Source organism: Photinus pyralis, unplaced genomic scaffold (assembly GCF_008802855.1).
Source record: "Photinus pyralis isolate 1611_PpyrPB1 unplaced genomic scaffold, Ppyr1.3 Ppyr1.4_LG4, whole genome shotgun sequence".
NCBI lineage: Eukaryota > Metazoa > Arthropoda > Insecta > Coleoptera > Lampyridae > Photinus > Photinus pyralis.
In genome coordinates, this window is record NW_022170511.1 from 44,652,036 (window position 1) to 44,669,590 (window position 17,555).

Consider the following 17,555-nt stretch of genomic DNA (forward strand, 5'->3'; position numbering starts at 1 on the left):
GGTGCATGCGAAAATTTAACAAAAGTTTATTCCAATGAAGGTATGTAAATGGTTTCATGATGAATGTAAAGGAAGGATCGTATAAGTTTCATTGCTGGGGGTATTCCATACCCCCCGAACCCCCGGTTGTAGGTTTTTGAAATTTGAAGTTTCAAATATTCAATCGGAATGAAGATTTGATAGTATTCTTTTCAAGTCTCAAAAGATCTCTGAGGGGTTAACGTTTTGGGTAAAAACACACAACCGGGGGGTTCCCCAGTGGGGGTATGGAATACCCCCCAGTAAACGAAATTTGATTCCAATGAAGGTATGTAAATGGTTTCATGATTAATGTAAAGGAAGGATCGTATAAGTTTCATTGCTGGGGGGTATTCCATACCTCCGGAACCCCCCGGTTGTATGTTTTTGAAATTTGAAGTTTCAAATATTCATTCGGAATAAAGATTGGATAGTATTCTTTTCAAGCCTCAAAAGATCTCTGAGGGGTTAACGTTTTGGGTAAAAACATACAACCGGGGGGTCTGGGGGGTATGGAATACCCCCCCAGTAAACGAAATTTGATTCCAATGAAGGTATGTAAATGGTTTCATGATTAATGTAAAGGAAGGATCGTATAAGTTTCATTGCTGAGGGGTATTCCATACCTCCGGAACCCCCCGGTTGTATGTTTTTGAAATTTGAAGTTTCAAATATTCATTCGGAATGAAGATTTGATAGTATTCTTCTCAAGTGTCAAAAGATCTCTGAGGGGTTAACGTTTTGGGTATTTGGGTAAAAACATACAACCGGGGGGTCTGGGGGGTTATGGAATACTCCCCAGTAAACGAAATTTGATTCGAATGAAGGTATGTAAATGGTTTCATGATGAATGTAAAGGAAGGATCGTATAAGTTTCATTGCTGAGGGGTATTCCATACCTCCGGAACCCCCCGGTTGTATGTTTTTGAAATTTGAAGTTTCAAATATTCATTCGGAATGAAGATTTGATAGTATTCTTCTCAAGTGTCAAAAGATCTCTGAGGGGTTAACGTTTTGGGTATTTGGGTAAAAACATACAACCGGGGGGTCTGGGGGGTTATGGAATACTCCCCAGTAAACGAAATTTGATTCGAATGAAGGTATGTAAATGGTTTCATGATGAATGTAAAGGAAGGATCGTATAAGTTTCATTGCTGGGGGATATTCCATACCCCCCGAACCCCCCCGGTTGTATGTTTTTGAAATTTGAAGTTTCAAATATTCATTCGGAATGAAGATTTGATAGTATTCTTCTCAAGTCTCAAAAGATCTCTGAGGGGTTAACGTTTTGGGTATTTGGGTAAAAACATACAACCGGGGGGTCTGGGGGGGTATGAAATACTCCCCAGTAAACGAAATTTGATTCGAATGAAGGTATGTAAATGGTTTCATGATGAATGTAAAGGAAGGATCGTATAAGTTTCATTGCTGGGGGATATTCCATACCCCCCGAACCCCCCCGGTTGTATGTTTTTGAAATTTGAAGTTTCAAATATTCATTCGGAATGAAGATTTGATAGTATTCTTTTCAAGTCTCAAAATCTCTGAGGGGTTAACGTTTTAGGTAAAAACCTAATTGAGTGTTCGTATGCTTGGGGAGGGGGGAAGGGGGGTTATTCCAAATTCCCCAGACACGCCGGTACCACGAGTATCCACAAGGGCGACCAGTCCTTCACACTCTCATACTAGATTTGAAAACGGACAGACAGACAGATCTTTCTTTCTTGAAAGGTCCATACCCCACAGGACCATGATGAGAGGTTTGATAGTGTTTTCTCGAATATTATGGCATGAGTGCTAACTCTAGACATTTTTGGAGAAGAACATAACAGCGAGTGTTTTGAAGAGTATTATGAAATCCCCCCCCCCCCCCCCCGGCCACACGGTAGTAGCCCCACAAAGGATTGCAGAATTCCTTCTCTACTTCCCTTTCCACTTTCATGGCAAAGTTTTGGAGTAAGATAATCAAGTCTTCGTATGCTGGGTGGTATTCGATACCCACAGACTCCCGTTACTAAGTTTTTCCACAAGGACGCCCAGCCACCAATACCCTCATACAACATTTGAAAATTGACAGACAGGTCATTCTTTCCTGAGGGATATTCCATACCACACAGAACCATGTTGGTAAGTTGGATGGAGTTTTCTCGAAAATTATGGAATAAGTGCTAACGCTAGAAATTTTTTGAAACCAGTGCCGAGAGAGCATAGTATAAGATCTCCAAAAGCAGAATGGAAAGTGTCAGGATGTCAATGCTTCCGAAGGATTTCAAAGAGATTTTTTTCTAAATGGTTGTGGTGTAATCTGTATCTTCAGTGTTATTATGGACCTTGATTGGAAGCTTACCAAACTTTGCTTTTAACACCGAAATATGACAGTAATCTACAGTCGATAACGTGGGGTCAAATGGATGCAGATATAATACAAAGTTTAAAAGATACCAGGCAGTTAAATCTAATTAACTGCTCACGTTCAATTTGGCCAGTGCATTGCTTTGAAAATGGCAAAAATTGCACTTTGGGCTTTTTTGCTAGTTGCTCTTGAAGTAAGTTTCGACTGGCGCTATTTACTAATAAACATGTTAATTGCAGGCAAGCTGTGCTGTTACACCAACAGGTTACCACGGCAACCTCGAGCACCGGCTAAAGAGGGTTCGAGATGGAGCACTTAAGGCCGTCGAGACTTTGAGTTTGGACAACGTGGAGAAAAGGCGTGCCATTGTCTCGCACGCCAGCGAATTTGCGTACGGACTCGAGAAGACCATCAATAAGCTCTTCCAGAACGTACGTCTACGCTGCCGAATTAACTACTAACCTCCACCCCCTTCCCCAATTTCAGTTTGTTCGCGTCAGCGAGAGAGACAGCGACAGAAACCTCCCCCAACTCGCGCTAAGGTTAAACAACATCGTCCACCAAGTCCAAGATGCCCTCATAACGAGACCCACGCAGCTCAAGGAGGTTCTCCGGGACAACATCCACCAGGTTTACGTCATTGGCGAAAGATTCAGGCAAATTTTGCAACACCTCGACGGTGAGGGCGCGCCTTTTTGGCGAGACCTGACGATTTTGTGTCGTAGAGAATGGCGACTTCGGCGAAATGAAGGAGGATATCAAGGAAATCGTCGAGACGCTGATCGACGCCCTTTACAAGCTCCAAATCCAACATCGGCGAACGCGCGAGGAAGTTCGGCTAGGAAAGCGGATCTCCGACGCCTTAGACAAGATTACCTGGCGCGATCGGGCGACGCTCGATCAGCTCGTGACCGCGGGCGCCGTGTTCGGAGATTTCTTAAACCGATTCATCGAGCATTTACGGAAGGAGGTTCGCGAGGTTAACCGAGCGCATCAGTTTAACGCATTCGACTTTTTAGTTCCCCCACTTCGCCGGTTACGATCGTAAGGCGTTCGAGGAGGTTTGCACCGAGCTGGATGGGATTCGAGCTCGCTTGAGTGGCGTGTTGGACAAGCTTCCCATGGGCGAGATAAAGAAGAAGGTTGAAGACATGATCGGGCACGTGCGTGTAACGGTCACCGATTTTGATGGCCAGCTTCAGAAGTTAGAGGCGATGGGGCAGGTTTCCGAGGACGATCCGCTGAATGCCGCCCTTATTAACGGCGTCAAAAATGTTCGCGCCGACTGCGTTCACGCAGAGGAACGTATGCTTTCTAGGTTAGAGGAAATTGTAGAAAGACCAATGAAATAAATCAATTAAAGAATTCAATAGTTTATCAAAGCTTGTGTGTGTTAGTGGTGGGAATGGCAATGTCTATTATGTGGTTTTGAAGTATTATCTGTGGAGTGTATTTGTAGTATGGTGTCTTATCTGTTATGAGATTGTGTTTAAGAGCTAATGTTTGATGTATGATTTTAGCTACCTGATCGTGTCCATATTTGTGTATCTTTAACTTTCACCAAACAAATAATAAAACTAACCCGGACGTCCAAACAGAATTAAGCTCACAAGGCGCATTTTCAATGAAACTTCTACGTACATGAGAAAACTACGTACGCAAATAAAAGTTACCACTAAGTACGCAATGCTTTATAAAGCCTTGCAAATTCAAATTTCTAAAAGCAAACACTACAATATTAGAAAAGTATCTAAAAAGTCATAAGAGTCTCGTGAGGGTTTCTTCATTGTTTCAAAAGGATCAATAACGGCTTCAACAGTTCGAAGAAAGACCTTCAAAGAAAGTGAAAGTGAAAGTTTGAAAGTGCTTCGTAGTAGATCTAAGGAAGTTTTTTGAAAGCATCAGGACTCAAGAAAGTGAAATTTAAGGGGATGAAGTGAGCTTCAAATGATTTTGAGCGCTTTGTGAAGATTTCAAAAAAACCTCATATGATTTTTAAATAGTTTCAAAAGAATTTCAGTAAAAAATAGGATCAGCTTTAGTCAAACTCCTTATAAGATTTGGGAGGAGAGGAGAGAGTATTCCTAAAGGTAGTAAGAGAACCTCGGAAACACGGTGGTTTCACGAAGGTTTCGTGTTTGACTCCAAGGTATCAGAGATCTTCAAAATTCAGGGTCCAAGAATGCTTTGTGAACGTTTCGGGACAGATTCGAATTGAGTTTCAGAAAAGTTAAAAGAGTGCCAGACAAGCTTGATGAGACCTTTGGAGAAATTTACAAAGGAAAAGAGTGTCTCAAAGATGCTTTAAAAGAGCTTCCATAGCGCTCTTCAAAGAGGCGATGTTAGAGGAGTAAGCTCCATGAGGTGTCTTTTTAAGAGAGCTTAGCTTGAGTTAGGTATTAGTGTAACTGGGGTAGAATTAAGGGAGTTACGGAACCTCACGAGGGCCTTTAGCTTTAGAATGTTTCGAATGTTCTTGAGGAGGTTTCGGAAAACTCTCAGCAAACCTTTGTAAGTGTTTCAAAAATGTTTCGAGAGGGATTTGAGGGTCCTGGCGCTTTACACAAGGTAATTTTAATAGGGTTTTAGATCAGTGAGCGGTTAAGGGGTGGTTATGGGTTCATATGACAAGGTATAACTTTGAAAACCTTCAAGAAACTTTCAGAGCCCTCCAATGTGCTCCCTGATGAGAGGTGTATAGCCAGACCGCCCGGTACTACCTAATCCCTCAAAATATCTAGTACCCTTACCACTTACAAAATATTTTTTGGAAAGTCTCTCAAGTGCTGAACTTTTTGAAGCAGAACGCAACAGTAGGGGGGAGGGGGTCTCAAGGTATAAAAAACCTAGTAAAAAAATATTTCCCAAAATGCAGAACGTGCCCTCCATCAGCCGGAGAGGACCCTCTACTAAAGAGTACTCCCTATCCCCCAGACCTCCCGGTACTAACTTCTTCACCAAACTGTCTAGTTCCTTTACAACTTACACCATAAAAAATACACCCCACTAAAGAAACGCATCAACGTGGGTGGGGGTGGGGGGGGGAGAGAAATACGACTCAATGATGATTCAATTACATCTCCCGAACGCTCACATAAAAGATCGTGCCTTCGCTTTCCCGAAAAGTACCCTCTATTCTTCAAACTGTCTAGTACTCGCAGAACGCAGCACCGGGGTCTGGAGGGGTATGAAATACCCCCAGTAATGCAATAGTCCCCAATGTGTAGAACGATTCAATTACATCTCCCTATTGCTCTCATAAAATATCCTGCTCTCCCTTTGCCGAATAGTACTCTCTACTGGGGGATATTCCATACCCCAGATCCCCCGGTACTACCATCTTCGCCAAAACGTCCAGTACCCTTAGCACGTGCACCATCATTTTTGGAAAAGTTCCGAAGGATTGAACCTTTTGAAGCAGAACGCATCACCGGGGGTCTGGGACCCCAGTAAAGAAATTCCCCACAATGTGCCATAATTTTTGGAAAGACGGGGGGGGGGGAGGTCTGAGGAGTATGGAACCCCCAGTAGAGAAAAGAAATACGCCCCAATGTGTAGGGCGATTCAATTCACTTTTCCCTAAAACCCTCTACTGGGGGGTATTCTATACCCCTCTATCACCTGGGGATCTGGGTGTATGGAATTCCCCTCGGTAAGAAACACTCCCCGATTAATTACATCTCTGTCTAGTACCCTTACCAATAACCCCATACTTTTTGGAAAGAAACCTAAGGGCTGAAACTTTTGAAACAGAACGCATCACCGGGGGGGGGGGGTCTGAGGGCATGGAATACCCCCCAGTAGAAAAATGCGCCCAATGTGTAGGCCGATTCGATTGTATCTCCCTTATGCTCTTACAAAAGATCGTGCTCTTCCTTTGCCGGAGAATACTCTATACTCGTACTGTAGGGTATTCCATACTCCCCAAACCACCAGGTACTACTTTCTTTCCCAAAATGTCTACCACCCTCACAACTTACAGCATAATTTTTGGAATGACTCTTAAAGGCTCAATCTTTTGAAACAGAACGCATCACCGGGGGTTCTGGGGTTTATCGAATATCCCCGTTGAAGAAATGCACCCCCTCACTCCTCAATTTGTAAGAAGATTCAATTACATCTCCCTAATACTCTCATAAAAGATCGTGCCCTCCCTTTCCCGGAGAGTGCTTTCTAGTGGACGATATTCCATACCCCCAGACCCCCCGGTACTACCAGCTGCACCAAAAGGTCCAGCACCCTTACCACTTGCACCATCGTTTTATAAGAGTAAAGAAATGACCCACAATGTGCCATAATTTTTAGAAAGACGAGTAAGGGCTGGATCTTTTAAAGCAGAACGCAATCACCGGGGGGCTCAGGGGTATGGAACCCCCCAGGCAAGAAATACTCCCCAATGTGTAAGACAATTCAATTACATTTCCCTAAAACGCTCTACTGAGAGGTATTCTATACCCCTCCTCCCCATCACCGGGAGGTCTAGGTGCGTAGAATGCCTTTATGTAAAGAAACACTCCCCAATTTGTAGGACAATTCAATTACACCTCCCTAAAACTCTTATAAAAGATAGTGGCCTCCCTTTGCCGAAGAGTACTCTCTACTGGGGAGTATTCCATACCCCCTAGACTCCCCGGTACTAGATTCTTCCTCAAACTGTCTAGTATACCCTTACCACTTACTCCATCATTTTTGGAAAGACTCCTAAGGGCTGAATCTTTTAAAGCAGAACGCATCACGGAGGGGTCTGGGGGTATGAAATACCTCCCAGGGGGAAATACTCCCCAATGTGTAGGCCGACTCGATTATATCTCTCTAATGCTTTCATAAAAGATCGGGCTTTTCCTTTGCCGGCGAATACTCTGTACTGCAGGTTATTCCGTATCACCCACACCCCCCAGGTACTACTTTCATCCCCAAAATGTCCAGTACCTTTACAACTTACACCATAATTTTTGGACTTAAGGACTGAATCTTTTGAAACAGCACGCATCACCGGGGATTCTAGGGTGTATAGAATATCCCTCGGTGAAGAAATGCACCCCCAGTAAAGAAATACTCCCCAATGTGTAAGACGATTAATTTATATCTACGTAATACTCTCATAAAAGATCGTGGCCTCCCTTTCGCGGAGAGAGCTTTCTACTGGAGGATATTCCATACCTCCAGACCCCCCGGTACTACCATCTTCACCAAAAGGTCCAGTACCCTTAGCAGTTGCACCGTCGTTTATGGAAAAACTCTGAAGGACTGGACCTTTTGAAGCAGAACGCATCACCGCGGGGGGGGGGGGGTCTGAGAGGTATGGAACCCCCCAGTCAAGAAACACTCCCCAATGTGTGGGACAATTCAATTACATCTCTCTAAAACTCTTATAAAAGATTGTGACTCCCTTTACCGGAGAGTACTCTCTACTGGGGAGTATTCCATACCCTCTAGACTCCCCGGTAGGTACTACTTTCTTTCCCAAAATGTCACCACTTACACCATAATTTTTGGAAAGGCTTAAGGCCTGAATGTGTTGGAGTAGAACGCATCACCGTGGATGTTCCATACCACCTAGTGAAAAAATGCCCCCCCTCTCAATTTGTATGACGCTTCAATTACATCTCGCGAATGAAGTGATCGTGCGCCCTCCCTTTTCCGGCAAGTACCTACTCTGTACTGGAGAGTAGGAATCCCTCTCCTATCCTCTCCCCCAAACCCCCAGGTTCTTCCCCAAGAAGTATTGCACTTTCACTATATTTTTTGAAACAAGAACTACGAGCTTAGCAATGGTTTTTTGTAAAGTATGGAGTCATCCTCCACGGAGGACGATTCGACTGTCTTCTTCTAAAAAACTATGATTAGTCTTGAAAGCTGAACGCTATTGTTTGAGGGCGGAAAACCGGAGCTCTACGGGGTATTCTTTGCTTCGAGGACAAAGGTCCTGATAGTCTTGGGATCAGATTAAGATCGTAAACCTGTCAAAAATAAGCTGTAGAGATGAGCCTGTATGATATCTCTTTTCTCAAAATGAACACTATCGAAATCTGTTGCCAAGGAAGACTTGTTTTTAATTACTTTTGACAACTACTCTGTTTGTCATTCGAGATTTGGAACTATCAACGATTCCAGCGAGGTTATCAGTGGAAGTTATGTAACCAAAGTTAAAATCATTATCTAAGAGACCAAAGGTTAAATCGAACCGTCAATGAAACCAATTAACGGTCAAGTTATACCGAATCAGTCATCCAAACATGAAGGTGCAGCTCTTTGCCGTTTTCCTCATCTTTTTGATCCATGGGTCCGCATCGACGGTAAATTCGTAAAAGTGCCCCACCCGTAATTAGTCGACACACTTACAGGATAAGAAGGCCCTGATCGAGACCTACCTAACGGAGCTGAGCAACGAGAGTCCTTTAAATTTTAAGGTGTTTTTCTCCAGCTACAGCTACCATGAGGACGGTTCCCCAAAATACGTCGATACCTTGGCGTTCGGATCGGACCACGTAAGTAGCACCGAAGGAACAGGAGAAAATTTAATCGTCTCGATCTAGCATCCCGCGGCGACATTTAAGCTCAACAGCTTGGGGCCCAAGAGGGTCGAGCAGCTGACGAGACATACCGAGAGCAAGGGCATCACCCTCTCGCTCTTGCACGAGAATTTCGCCAAAAACAAAAGTAAGGATTACGACACTCAAGCCTTGGTACGTATCCCCCTCCCCCACCTTTTCCAGTATAGCAATTGCCGGAATTCTAGACCGACCCATCGTCTCCGGCCGGCGAGGTGATGCTCAACAAGGAAGGGATATCGGACGGCATTCTTGAGGCACTCCTAGACACACTGGACGAGACCACAAACGAGGCCAAGATTGAAGGAATCGATCACTTCCCCGATGGCAAAATGAAACAGCAGACCGTGTTGACTCTCAAAGCCAAAGAGGTAAGTCCCTCAATTTCGGATCAGGTGAGAACGTCTCGTTGTAGGTGACCGTGAAAGGAAGCAAGGATTTCTCGAGCAAAATGTTGGAGGACGGCAAGAAGCTGATCAAAAGGGCGTTCAAGATTGAAACCAACGACAGACCGAAAGTAATTGCCGGTCTCTTCTATGAGAAATTCCCCCAATACACCTGGGAAGTTTACGTCGATCCGATCACCTACACGACCAAGTCTGAGGTGATGGCCAAGTTTAACTACGACTCAGTTAACTATGTAGTGTTGGGTGCCTAGGAGAATTTGTAATTTTTTCTTCCTGAAATTAAGAGTCAAATAAATAACTTCGCTGACTATCGGCTGTTTTACTTCCTCTAGATCTGACTTTACCATCAGTTTACTTAAGAGCCTTACGAGTACTAAGGGAACACATTGAGAGAGTTGTGAGTGGAAGAAGCTTCAGCTCTCAAAGAATTTTGGAACAGCAAAGAAGTTTGAACTATTCAAGGGAAAAGTCGCAAGATATCAAGGATATTTAAAGAAAGCCTTTGGAGCATTTTGAGGAAATCCCCAAGAGAGACTAGGTGTTTAAGAGTATTTCAAGAAAGTTTAGACATATTCTGGGGTGAGCTCTTCCATACATACGCAGCAACCGGAGTGCTTAGAGGAAGTTTCAAAAAATTTCAAGAAAGGAGAATTTAAGAGAACTTTAACAGACAGAGAAACCTAAAAAAATCATCTGAAAACAGTACCGAAAGTAGAAAGTTATTACACTTCTATGTAAAAATGATACATATGAAACCATTAACGAGCGAGCCGAATTTGTTGGGGTAATTTCCGGTTAAAATTAGCGATCATTTTTTCTGCGTAATTAAGTTCTATAACACAGTAACCTGGTAACGAGTTCCGGAAATCATTGACTCAAATCTGTCCGTCTTTCGTCTTTCAGTGTAGGTACGTAACTTTATCCTTATTGGTTTTACGTGCTTAAAATAGCAAAATCAGGAGATCATTCGCTGCTAGTGAAGATGCAAGCTTACAGAAAAGCCAAACGCGTGAGTTGATGGCCGAACACGCGTGTAATTCGGGGGGTCCAGCGAATCCGATTTGACTTCAAAACAAATGATTCATTTAATTGCAAGGTACCATTTTGAAAAAGGCGTTAATTAAATATAAAAGGATAGGTAGGGATTAATCTGGAGAGATTTTTTGAAGGCGTTACGAGTCGAGTCGCGTGAGAGCTAGTTTGCTATCACTCAAGATGTTAAAAAAAGCGGGTTTGGGCCACTAACTCGATAAAAGCGTGGTCTACAGTAAATTTCTTTTTTGAAAAGATTCGGTCCTCGACTAGGAAAGTCTAACAAAAATAACTTTGAAAAGATATTGAGGTGTGAGGGGGTACAACAGAAAACATAGCAATAACGGTCGGTCTGGGGGGTATAGAATACCCCCAGGATACAATGATTTGAATGCGTTTCTCCAATTTTTACCATGAAAGTGTCAAGGGAAATAGAGAAGGAATTATCGCGTTTTTTTTTGTCGAGGGTACAGCTTGTAGAGTGGGGGAGGGGGTATTCCATACCCCCCAGAGACACGTTTAGTCCTCAGGAGTCTCATAGATTTGGATAAGACTAGCAAATCCTTTTTCTCTTACAAAATCTGACAGAGAACGTATCACCGGGAGATGTGGGGATATTTTCATGGAAATTTCTGGAAAATCACAAACTGTCCGGCAAAGGAGAACTCGGTAAAACTCATTTTCATATAACCAGTAGTTTTCTATGTGGGTTTTCTGGAAATGGAATGATCGCATGCTGGGGAGTATTCCATACTATGTCCTCTGCCAGAAGATGTTTAGCCTTCAGGACTCTCATAGTTGTTGACAAGATTTTCAGATCCTTTTTTCCTACAAAATATTGCAGAGAACTTATAGCACCCGGGGGCGCTAGGAAAAGGAGATTCGATGACAATTTCTAGAAAATCATAAATCGAAGAAGAATTCGATTACTCATCTCCCTATAGCCTGCGCCAGTGGAGGTTTTCTCGAAATGGCAATGGAATCATAGTGTACACCCAGTAAACGATGATTCCACTACTGACCTTTTCCCTAGGATTACTATGAGAGTGATAAGGGAAATGGAGAAAGAACGATTGAGTCCTTCTATTAGTTTAGTGTACTGCTGTAAGACGGGGCCGGAGGGAGGAGCATTTCAAACCCGCAGACCTTCCGGGCATACGCTCTCGGTCAAAAACGTTTTTGTGAAGGCCCCTCTTCTACTAAGGAGTAGGTACAGCAGAAAACGTAGGGGGAGGGGGGGGGGGGCTCATTAAAGCATGTCCCAAGAACCCTGCTTTACAAAACTCAGTTCAGAACCGTACTAGCAAAAATTCGAGCCCACGCAGCACAGTTTCAAACCTAGTTACTTTTGTAGTGACTTTTTGTGTTAGAATCGGCTCTACATAACGCGGGATGACCCATACCTCAGAAATCGATTCGAGCCCACGCAGCACAGTTTCAAACCTAGTTACTTTTGTAGTGACTTTTTGTGTTAGAATCGGCTCTACATAACGCGGGATGACCCATACCTCGAAATCGATAATCAATCAATTTATTTATTTATTTATTGTTCCTCTCTTGATATTGGCCCTCAACAGGCTTTCGCCCAATTACAGAGTGACTTATAACTGATCAAACCTACTTCAGAACCGTACCAGCAAAAATTCAAACCCACGCAATACAGTTTCAAATCTAGTTACGTTTTGAGTTAAAAGCGACCCTATATAACGCGGTCCTAGCAGAGTTTTAAACCTAGTTACTTTTCTAGTAACTTTCAAATCTAGTGACTTTTTGATTTAGAATCCGCCCTATACGCGCTAGCAGAGTCGCAAACCTAGTTACGATTCTAGGGACTTTTTAGCATCTAGTGACTTTTGGAGTTAGAATCGACCGCGACCTAGCACAGTTTCAAACCTAGTGACATACCACTAGTATAATAAACCACCCCGCAAAGGAGAATTCGATAACTCGTTTTCCTATAACCCGGACCACTAGCTTCGTGGGGGTTTTCTGGAAATGACAATCGAATCCTCGTGTGCTGCCCACAGTAAACGATAGTTCCATTGCATAATCTTCCCCTGGGGTTACCATGAGAGTTCTAAAGGATATGGAGAAGTAATTATTGAGCCTTTCTTTTTTGTTTAGGGTACTGATGTGTGAAGTTGTAGGAAGGGGGGGGAGGTATTTCAAACCCCAGACTCACCGGTGCTTCGCTCTCGTTGATATATCGTTTAGTCCTTATAAATCAGTTTTTGGGAGGATTACCCCTCTTGTACTAAGGAGTACAGCAAAGAACGTAGCACCGGGGGTCTGGGGGAATACCCCCCAGTATACGAAGGGTTGATAACATTTTTCCAATTTTTACAATGAAAGTTACAAGGAAAATAAAGGAGGAATTATACCGTTTGAAGACTGGGGAGGAAAGGGGGAATATTCCATACCCCCCAGACCATCCGTGCTACGTTCTCCACCACAAACCGTTTCGCCCTCAGGGTGATTGGGGTCGTGTCCCGAAAAAGGACATTCGATGACAATTTCTGGAACATCACAAACCGTCCGGCAAAGAAGAAACTCATTTTCTTATAACCCTACAACACTTGTCGCATTTGGTGCAGCATGAGCGATTGCCAAATGAAAACCGACGTGGCAAACCCCAAAGATAACAAAAACCAAACGCTCAGGTGGTTGTTTATAATAACCAGGGAAAGTGAGGAAAACAACCGGCTTAGTACTCCTAGTCCATGTTGCACTTTGTTCCGTAGTTGTTGTGTAAGTGTAGTTAGTTGTCTATGTGAGTTTTCTGGAAGTGACTGAAAGGACTCTCATAGGTTTTGGCAAGATTTTCAGGTCATCATATCCTACAAAATAATGCAGAGAACGATGCACCCGAGTATCCCATGCACCCGGTACTTTGTCAAAACAAAATTGAAGATATAATATAGAATAAATTACCACTAATCATACCATCGTAAAATGTATACTAAGAGCTAACCGCGGACCGTTTAATTGTATTGCAGAAAAGATTCAAGTTCGCATTAAAACCGGCCACACATTATCAGTTTTGGCAAGTGCCACAACTGTCAAGTTAATTGCCATGCCTTAATTGGAAGTAACTTCCACCTAACGCATGAATAAAAAAACATCACTATATGCACCAAGTCATTTCTTCTTGTTAATGGACAATTGGACAATCGAAAATGTTACGGAAATGTGTTGCTACGGCCCTAAGACAAGTCACACGTTGAGACACACGCGGCTTAAATTCAAAAAGGGGTTAATCAACCCCCTTATATTTCAACATTTAACATATTTTTGAATTGTGCGTTTTAGTGGGGAAATTGAACTGCGATCTCCCCACTATAATGGTAGGGTTTGCGTTACATCCGCTTGGTTCAAATTTGCACTTGTCCGAAAAAGGAGGGGGGGGGGGCAGTTTAATTGATCGTGTTGTGAGCAAGGTCAAAAGGTACTTAGGGGATCGGACCCAGGACATGAAGGTGGATTAGGTTGGTGGACTTTTTGTTTACTTATTAAAAGTGTGTTGGGAGATATCGAATTGTTTTGGCTAAATAACTAGGAGATAAAAATTGACTTATATTTATAAAGTAATTAGATACACTATCTAGAAATGGGACAATTACTTAACTTCTATAACGCTACTTATTCCATGGCCTTAGCGATGTCGGCCCTGAAGCGCTCACCGGCGGTTTTCAACACGCTGAAGAAGGAACCGGCCAATTTGGCCAAATGCTCCTTGGCGTCTGAAAGAGAGGGACGTTAGTGCAAAGCAAACGGCAAAGGGCGCGTCTCTTACGAGCAATGTGGGGTTGAAGTTCAGCTTCCATCTTCCTGCCTTCGGCGAGGAGCGACTTGATGTTGGAGTCGATGACCTCCTTGACAAGTTGGCCCTTGGATCTGGCGCTCTCGACCACTCCCTTGGCGTAGGCGACTTTCTCGGAAATTTTGCCGGCCGTTTCCTTCACCAACTTTTCGACGAGGGGCTTGTTGGTCTCAATCTAAATTAAGCCGGAAGAGTAAATTGTGAACGAATTTGGCGGAAAGACCTACGTGTTCGCTTAAGCTCTTGCTTCCTTGCTCAACGGTTTCGGAGAGGGTTTTGGATGCGCTGACGAGGGCGTTGTTTACGTCATTCTTAGCGGGCATCGCGTTCTTGAAGGTTTCGGCGAAATCCTTGCCCATGGTGTTCATGTTTCCAACGAACTGGTCGAAGTGGATGTCTTGCGAGGCGGGCTTGGGCTTAGCCAAAGCCACCTATGGAAGGTTGGCGTTTAGGAAAATCACATTCGAATAGTCAAAGTGTACTCACCTGAAGGACGACGGTTGCGACGAGGAGGATTACGAACTTGGCCATTGTAATTTTTTCTTTGGGAAATGTCGGGGCCAAGTAAACATCTGGGTCTTTTATACTTTTGAGTTAACCTTTGGCGATATAATTATCAGCGACCGTGTTGCAAGGGCGATATCAAAATATCGACCTTCCAAAAATTGACTATCGCCAGTGCTCTCTTGTGCAATTAAATCCGGGTTCGATTTCATTATCATTCTGATACAATCTTTCTGTTACTAAGGTAGGTAATGGTTTTCCAAAACAATCCAGCTGAGAGGCACTCTTCCGCCATATTTCCAAACCAAGAGTTGATAGAAACAACAATTTTCACGGTCACAGGTTATCAATGTGCCCATTTGAAAGTACACTAATTAGCCAATCAGTGGTATAAAGTAATCTTGCAAAAGGTCATTGAATCCGTGACAAACACACAGAGAACCTTGTGCTTGATTATTTTTTCGGCAGGGAAAGACTTGAAAAATTACTGCGCTTCAAATGTTCGGTTGACAACCAAATGAAAAGCTTGTAAAAACCTCCAAAATCAGCTTGCTGAAGGGTTTACAAGGTGAAGATGCTTTATTCAGACCTTGAGACAGAGTTCATACTTCAAATGGTCACTTAAAGATAGCCTTCAGAGGTTATGACGCATACAACGAATCAGACTTAAGGCTACCGGTTGTAAGGTCCAGGAGATGTCTACGGAAAGTTCAAGAACTCTAAATTTCTTAAATACTCGAATGCAATATCGGAGAAGGCACTCCTAGAAAGCGTCAAAAAAACCCGGGGAAAACAAATTGTATCAATTTCCTTCACGCTGATTAAGGGGTAAGAGGAGCTTGACTATTTTCCCTAATCAAAGAGGCCCAAATCGCAGAGGGCGAGAGTTAAAAAAATTAAAAAGAGCCTTAGGCTAAGTTTACTATAGTGTGAACCCCTTAATCGTAATTTTAAAGAGCCTGGAATCCGAATTTTAGGTTAGGCATGAAAAGGGTGACAGTTGTAGAGTGCAGAATGAAAGAAGGGCGTTAAAAAATTAAAAAAAGAGCCTTAGGCTAAGGTTACTATAGTGTGAATCCTTTAATCGCAATTTTAAAGAGCCTGGAATCGGAATTTTAGGTTAGGGAAGAAAAGGATGACAATTGTAAAGTGCAAAAAGGACGAATAGGACACAGAGGTGGAGTTCATCCACCAAAGAAACTTAAATCGCAGAGGGCGAGCGTAAAAAATTAAAAAAGAGCCTTAGGATATTGGTACTGTAGTGTGAATCCCTTAATCGTAATTTTAAAGAGCCTGGAATCGGAATTTTAGGTTAGGGATGAAAAGGGTGACAGTTGTAAAGTGCAAAAAGGACGAATAGGACACAGAGATGGAGTTCATCCATCAAAGAAACTTAAATCGCAGAGGGCGAGCGTAAAAAATTAAAAAAGTGCCTTAGGATATTGGTACTGTAGTGTGAATCCCTTAATCGTAATTTTAAAGAGCCTGGAATCGGAATTTTAGGTTAGGGATGAAAAGGGTGACAGTTGTAAAGTGCAAAAAGGACGAATAGGACACAGAGATGGAGTTCATCCATCAAAGAAACTTAAATCGCAGAGGGCGAGCGTAAAAAATTAAAAAAGTGCCTTAGGATATTGGTACTGTAGTGTGAATCCCTTAATCGCAATTTTAAAGGGCCTGGTATCGGAATTTTTGGTGAGGGATAAAAGGGTGACAGTTGTAAGGTGCAGAATTGAAGAATAGGATACAGAAGTGGAGTTCATCCATCAAAAAAGCTTAAATCGCAGAGGGCGAGCGTTAAAGAAATAAAAAAAGAGCCTTAGGCTACTGCTACTATAGTGTGAATCCCTTAATCGCAATTCTAAAAAGCCTGGAATCGGAATTTTAGGTTAGGGATGAAAAGGGTGACAGTTGTAAAGTGCAGAATGGGTGAATAGGATACAGAAGTGAAGTTCATCCATCAAAGAAGCTTAAATCGCAGAGGGCAAGCGTTAACAAATTAAAAAAGAGCCTTAGGCCAAAGTTACTATAGTGTGAACTCCTTAATCGTAATTTTGAAGAGCCTGGAATCGGAATTTTAGATTAAGGGTGAAGAGGGTGACAGTTGTTAAGTGCAGAATGACTGAATAGGATACAAAAGTGGAGAAGGCGAGCGTTAAAAAAGAGCCTGAGGCTAAGGATACTATGGTTGTGAATCCCTTAATCGCAATTTTAAGGGCTTGGTATCAGAATTCAAGATTAAGAATAAAAAGAATGATAGTTGCAAAGCGGAAAATGGAAGAACAATCTACAGAGGTGGAGTTTAGCCATCAAAGAAGCTTAATTCGCAGAGGGAGGACATAAAAAAATTTAAAAAGAACCTTAGGCTAAAGTTACTAAAGGTTGAAGCTCTTAACCGCATCTTAAAAGGCCTGGACTCAGAATGTACCTAAGGTAAGGATGGATGGAAAGGGTGATACAGGGGCGACACTTCGCCATCGACAAAGCTTAGATCACAGAGGACGAGTGTTAAAAAATGTAAAAAGGGCCTTAAGCTAAGGTTATTATAGCGTGAATCCCTTAATTGCAATTTTAAAGGGCCTGGAATCAGAATTTAAGGTAAGGAAAGAACGCGATTTTTAAAATTCAGTTACGATCATTGTTATTGGCTTGTACGATGAGTCTTGAGATGCCTGTTTTTTTTAATGGGGGCGTAATATATTTATTTCGATTTGTTTTCAGTGGTATTTTTCTACCATTTTATTTTGCATAAATGCCACATGTGATTCATTTCATGACTCCTGAATATATGGATCTTTATGTTATATGAAAACTGTTACGGAATGGATCACGATACGAATGTCCTAGCCGAAGGCGTGCGCCTAAACTGA

The 17,555-nt window shown here is 42.7% G+C and overlaps 3 protein-coding genes across 3 annotated transcripts; 2 read left to right on the top strand and 1 right to left on the bottom strand.

Annotated features, from left to right (window-relative positions):
• The first annotated feature begins 2,431 nt into the window (after nt 1-2,431).
• On the top strand, nt 2,432-3,741 carry LOC116168629. Its single transcript, XM_031484561.1, has 5 exons — nt 2,432-2,564; nt 2,611-2,802; nt 2,858-3,050; nt 3,097-3,341; nt 3,391-3,741. Exons 1-5 carry the CDS (start codon nt 2,520-2,522, stop codon nt 3,721-3,723), a joined length of 1,008 nt encoding a protein of 335 aa, XP_031340421.1. The 5' UTR covers nt 2,432-2,519; the 3' UTR covers nt 3,724-3,741.
• Nucleotides 3,742-8,521: 4,780 nt separating this feature from the next.
• Nucleotides 8,522-9,639, top strand: LOC116168631. Its single transcript, XM_031484564.1, has 5 exons — nt 8,522-8,667; nt 8,716-8,859; nt 8,908-9,057; nt 9,111-9,293; nt 9,338-9,639. Exons 1-5 carry the CDS (start codon nt 8,608-8,610, stop codon nt 9,578-9,580), a joined length of 780 nt encoding a protein of 259 aa, XP_031340424.1. The 5' UTR covers nt 8,522-8,607; the 3' UTR covers nt 9,581-9,639.
• Nucleotides 9,640-13,910: 4,271 nt separating this feature from the next.
• On the bottom strand, nt 13,911-15,022 carry LOC116169499. Its single transcript, XM_031485607.1, has 4 exons — nt 14,668-15,022; nt 14,409-14,612; nt 14,155-14,356; nt 13,911-14,101 (listed from the first exon to the last, which is right to left on the bottom strand). Exons 1-4 carry the CDS (start codon nt 14,710-14,712, stop codon nt 14,001-14,003), a joined length of 552 nt encoding a protein of 183 aa, XP_031341467.1. The 5' UTR covers nt 14,713-15,022; the 3' UTR covers nt 13,911-14,000.
• Between the last annotated feature and the right edge of the window lie 2,533 nt (nt 15,023-17,555).

Bases quoted from the DNA above. Each gene is read 5' to 3' on its own strand.
- LOC116169499 (XM_031485607.1), bottom strand. From the start codon at position 14,712: ATGGCCAAGTTCGTAATCCTCCTCGTCGCAACCGTCGTCCTTCAG. The intron at 14,613-14,667 runs GTGAGTACACTT...AACCTTCCATAG, and splicing joins TCGCAACCGTCGTCCTTCAG to GTGGCTTTGGCTAAGCCCAA. The intron at 14,357-14,408 runs GTAGGTCTTTCC...GGCTTAATTTAG, and splicing joins GCAAGAGCTTAAGCGAACAC to ATTGAGACCAACAAGCCCCT.
- LOC116168629 (XM_031484561.1), top strand. From the start codon at position 2,520: ATGGCAAAAATTGCACTTTGGGCTTTTTTGCTAGTTGCTCTTGAA. The intron at 3,051-3,096 runs GTGAGGGCGCGC...TTTGTGTCGTAG, and splicing joins AATTTTGCAACACCTCGACG to AGAATGGCGACTTCGGCGAA. The intron at 3,342-3,390 runs GTTCGCGAGGTT...TCGACTTTTTAG, and splicing joins TCGAGCATTTACGGAAGGAG to TTCCCCCACTTCGCCGGTTA.
- LOC116168631 (XM_031484564.1), top strand. From the start codon at position 8,608: ATGAAGGTGCAGCTCTTTGCCGTTTTCCTCATCTTTTTGATCCATGGG. The intron at 8,668-8,715 runs GTAAATTCGTAA...ACACACTTACAG, and splicing joins TCCATGGGTCCGCATCGACG to GATAAGAAGGCCCTGATCGA. The intron at 8,860-8,907 runs GTAAGTAGCACC...GTCTCGATCTAG, and splicing joins TGGCGTTCGGATCGGACCAC to CATCCCGCGGCGACATTTAA.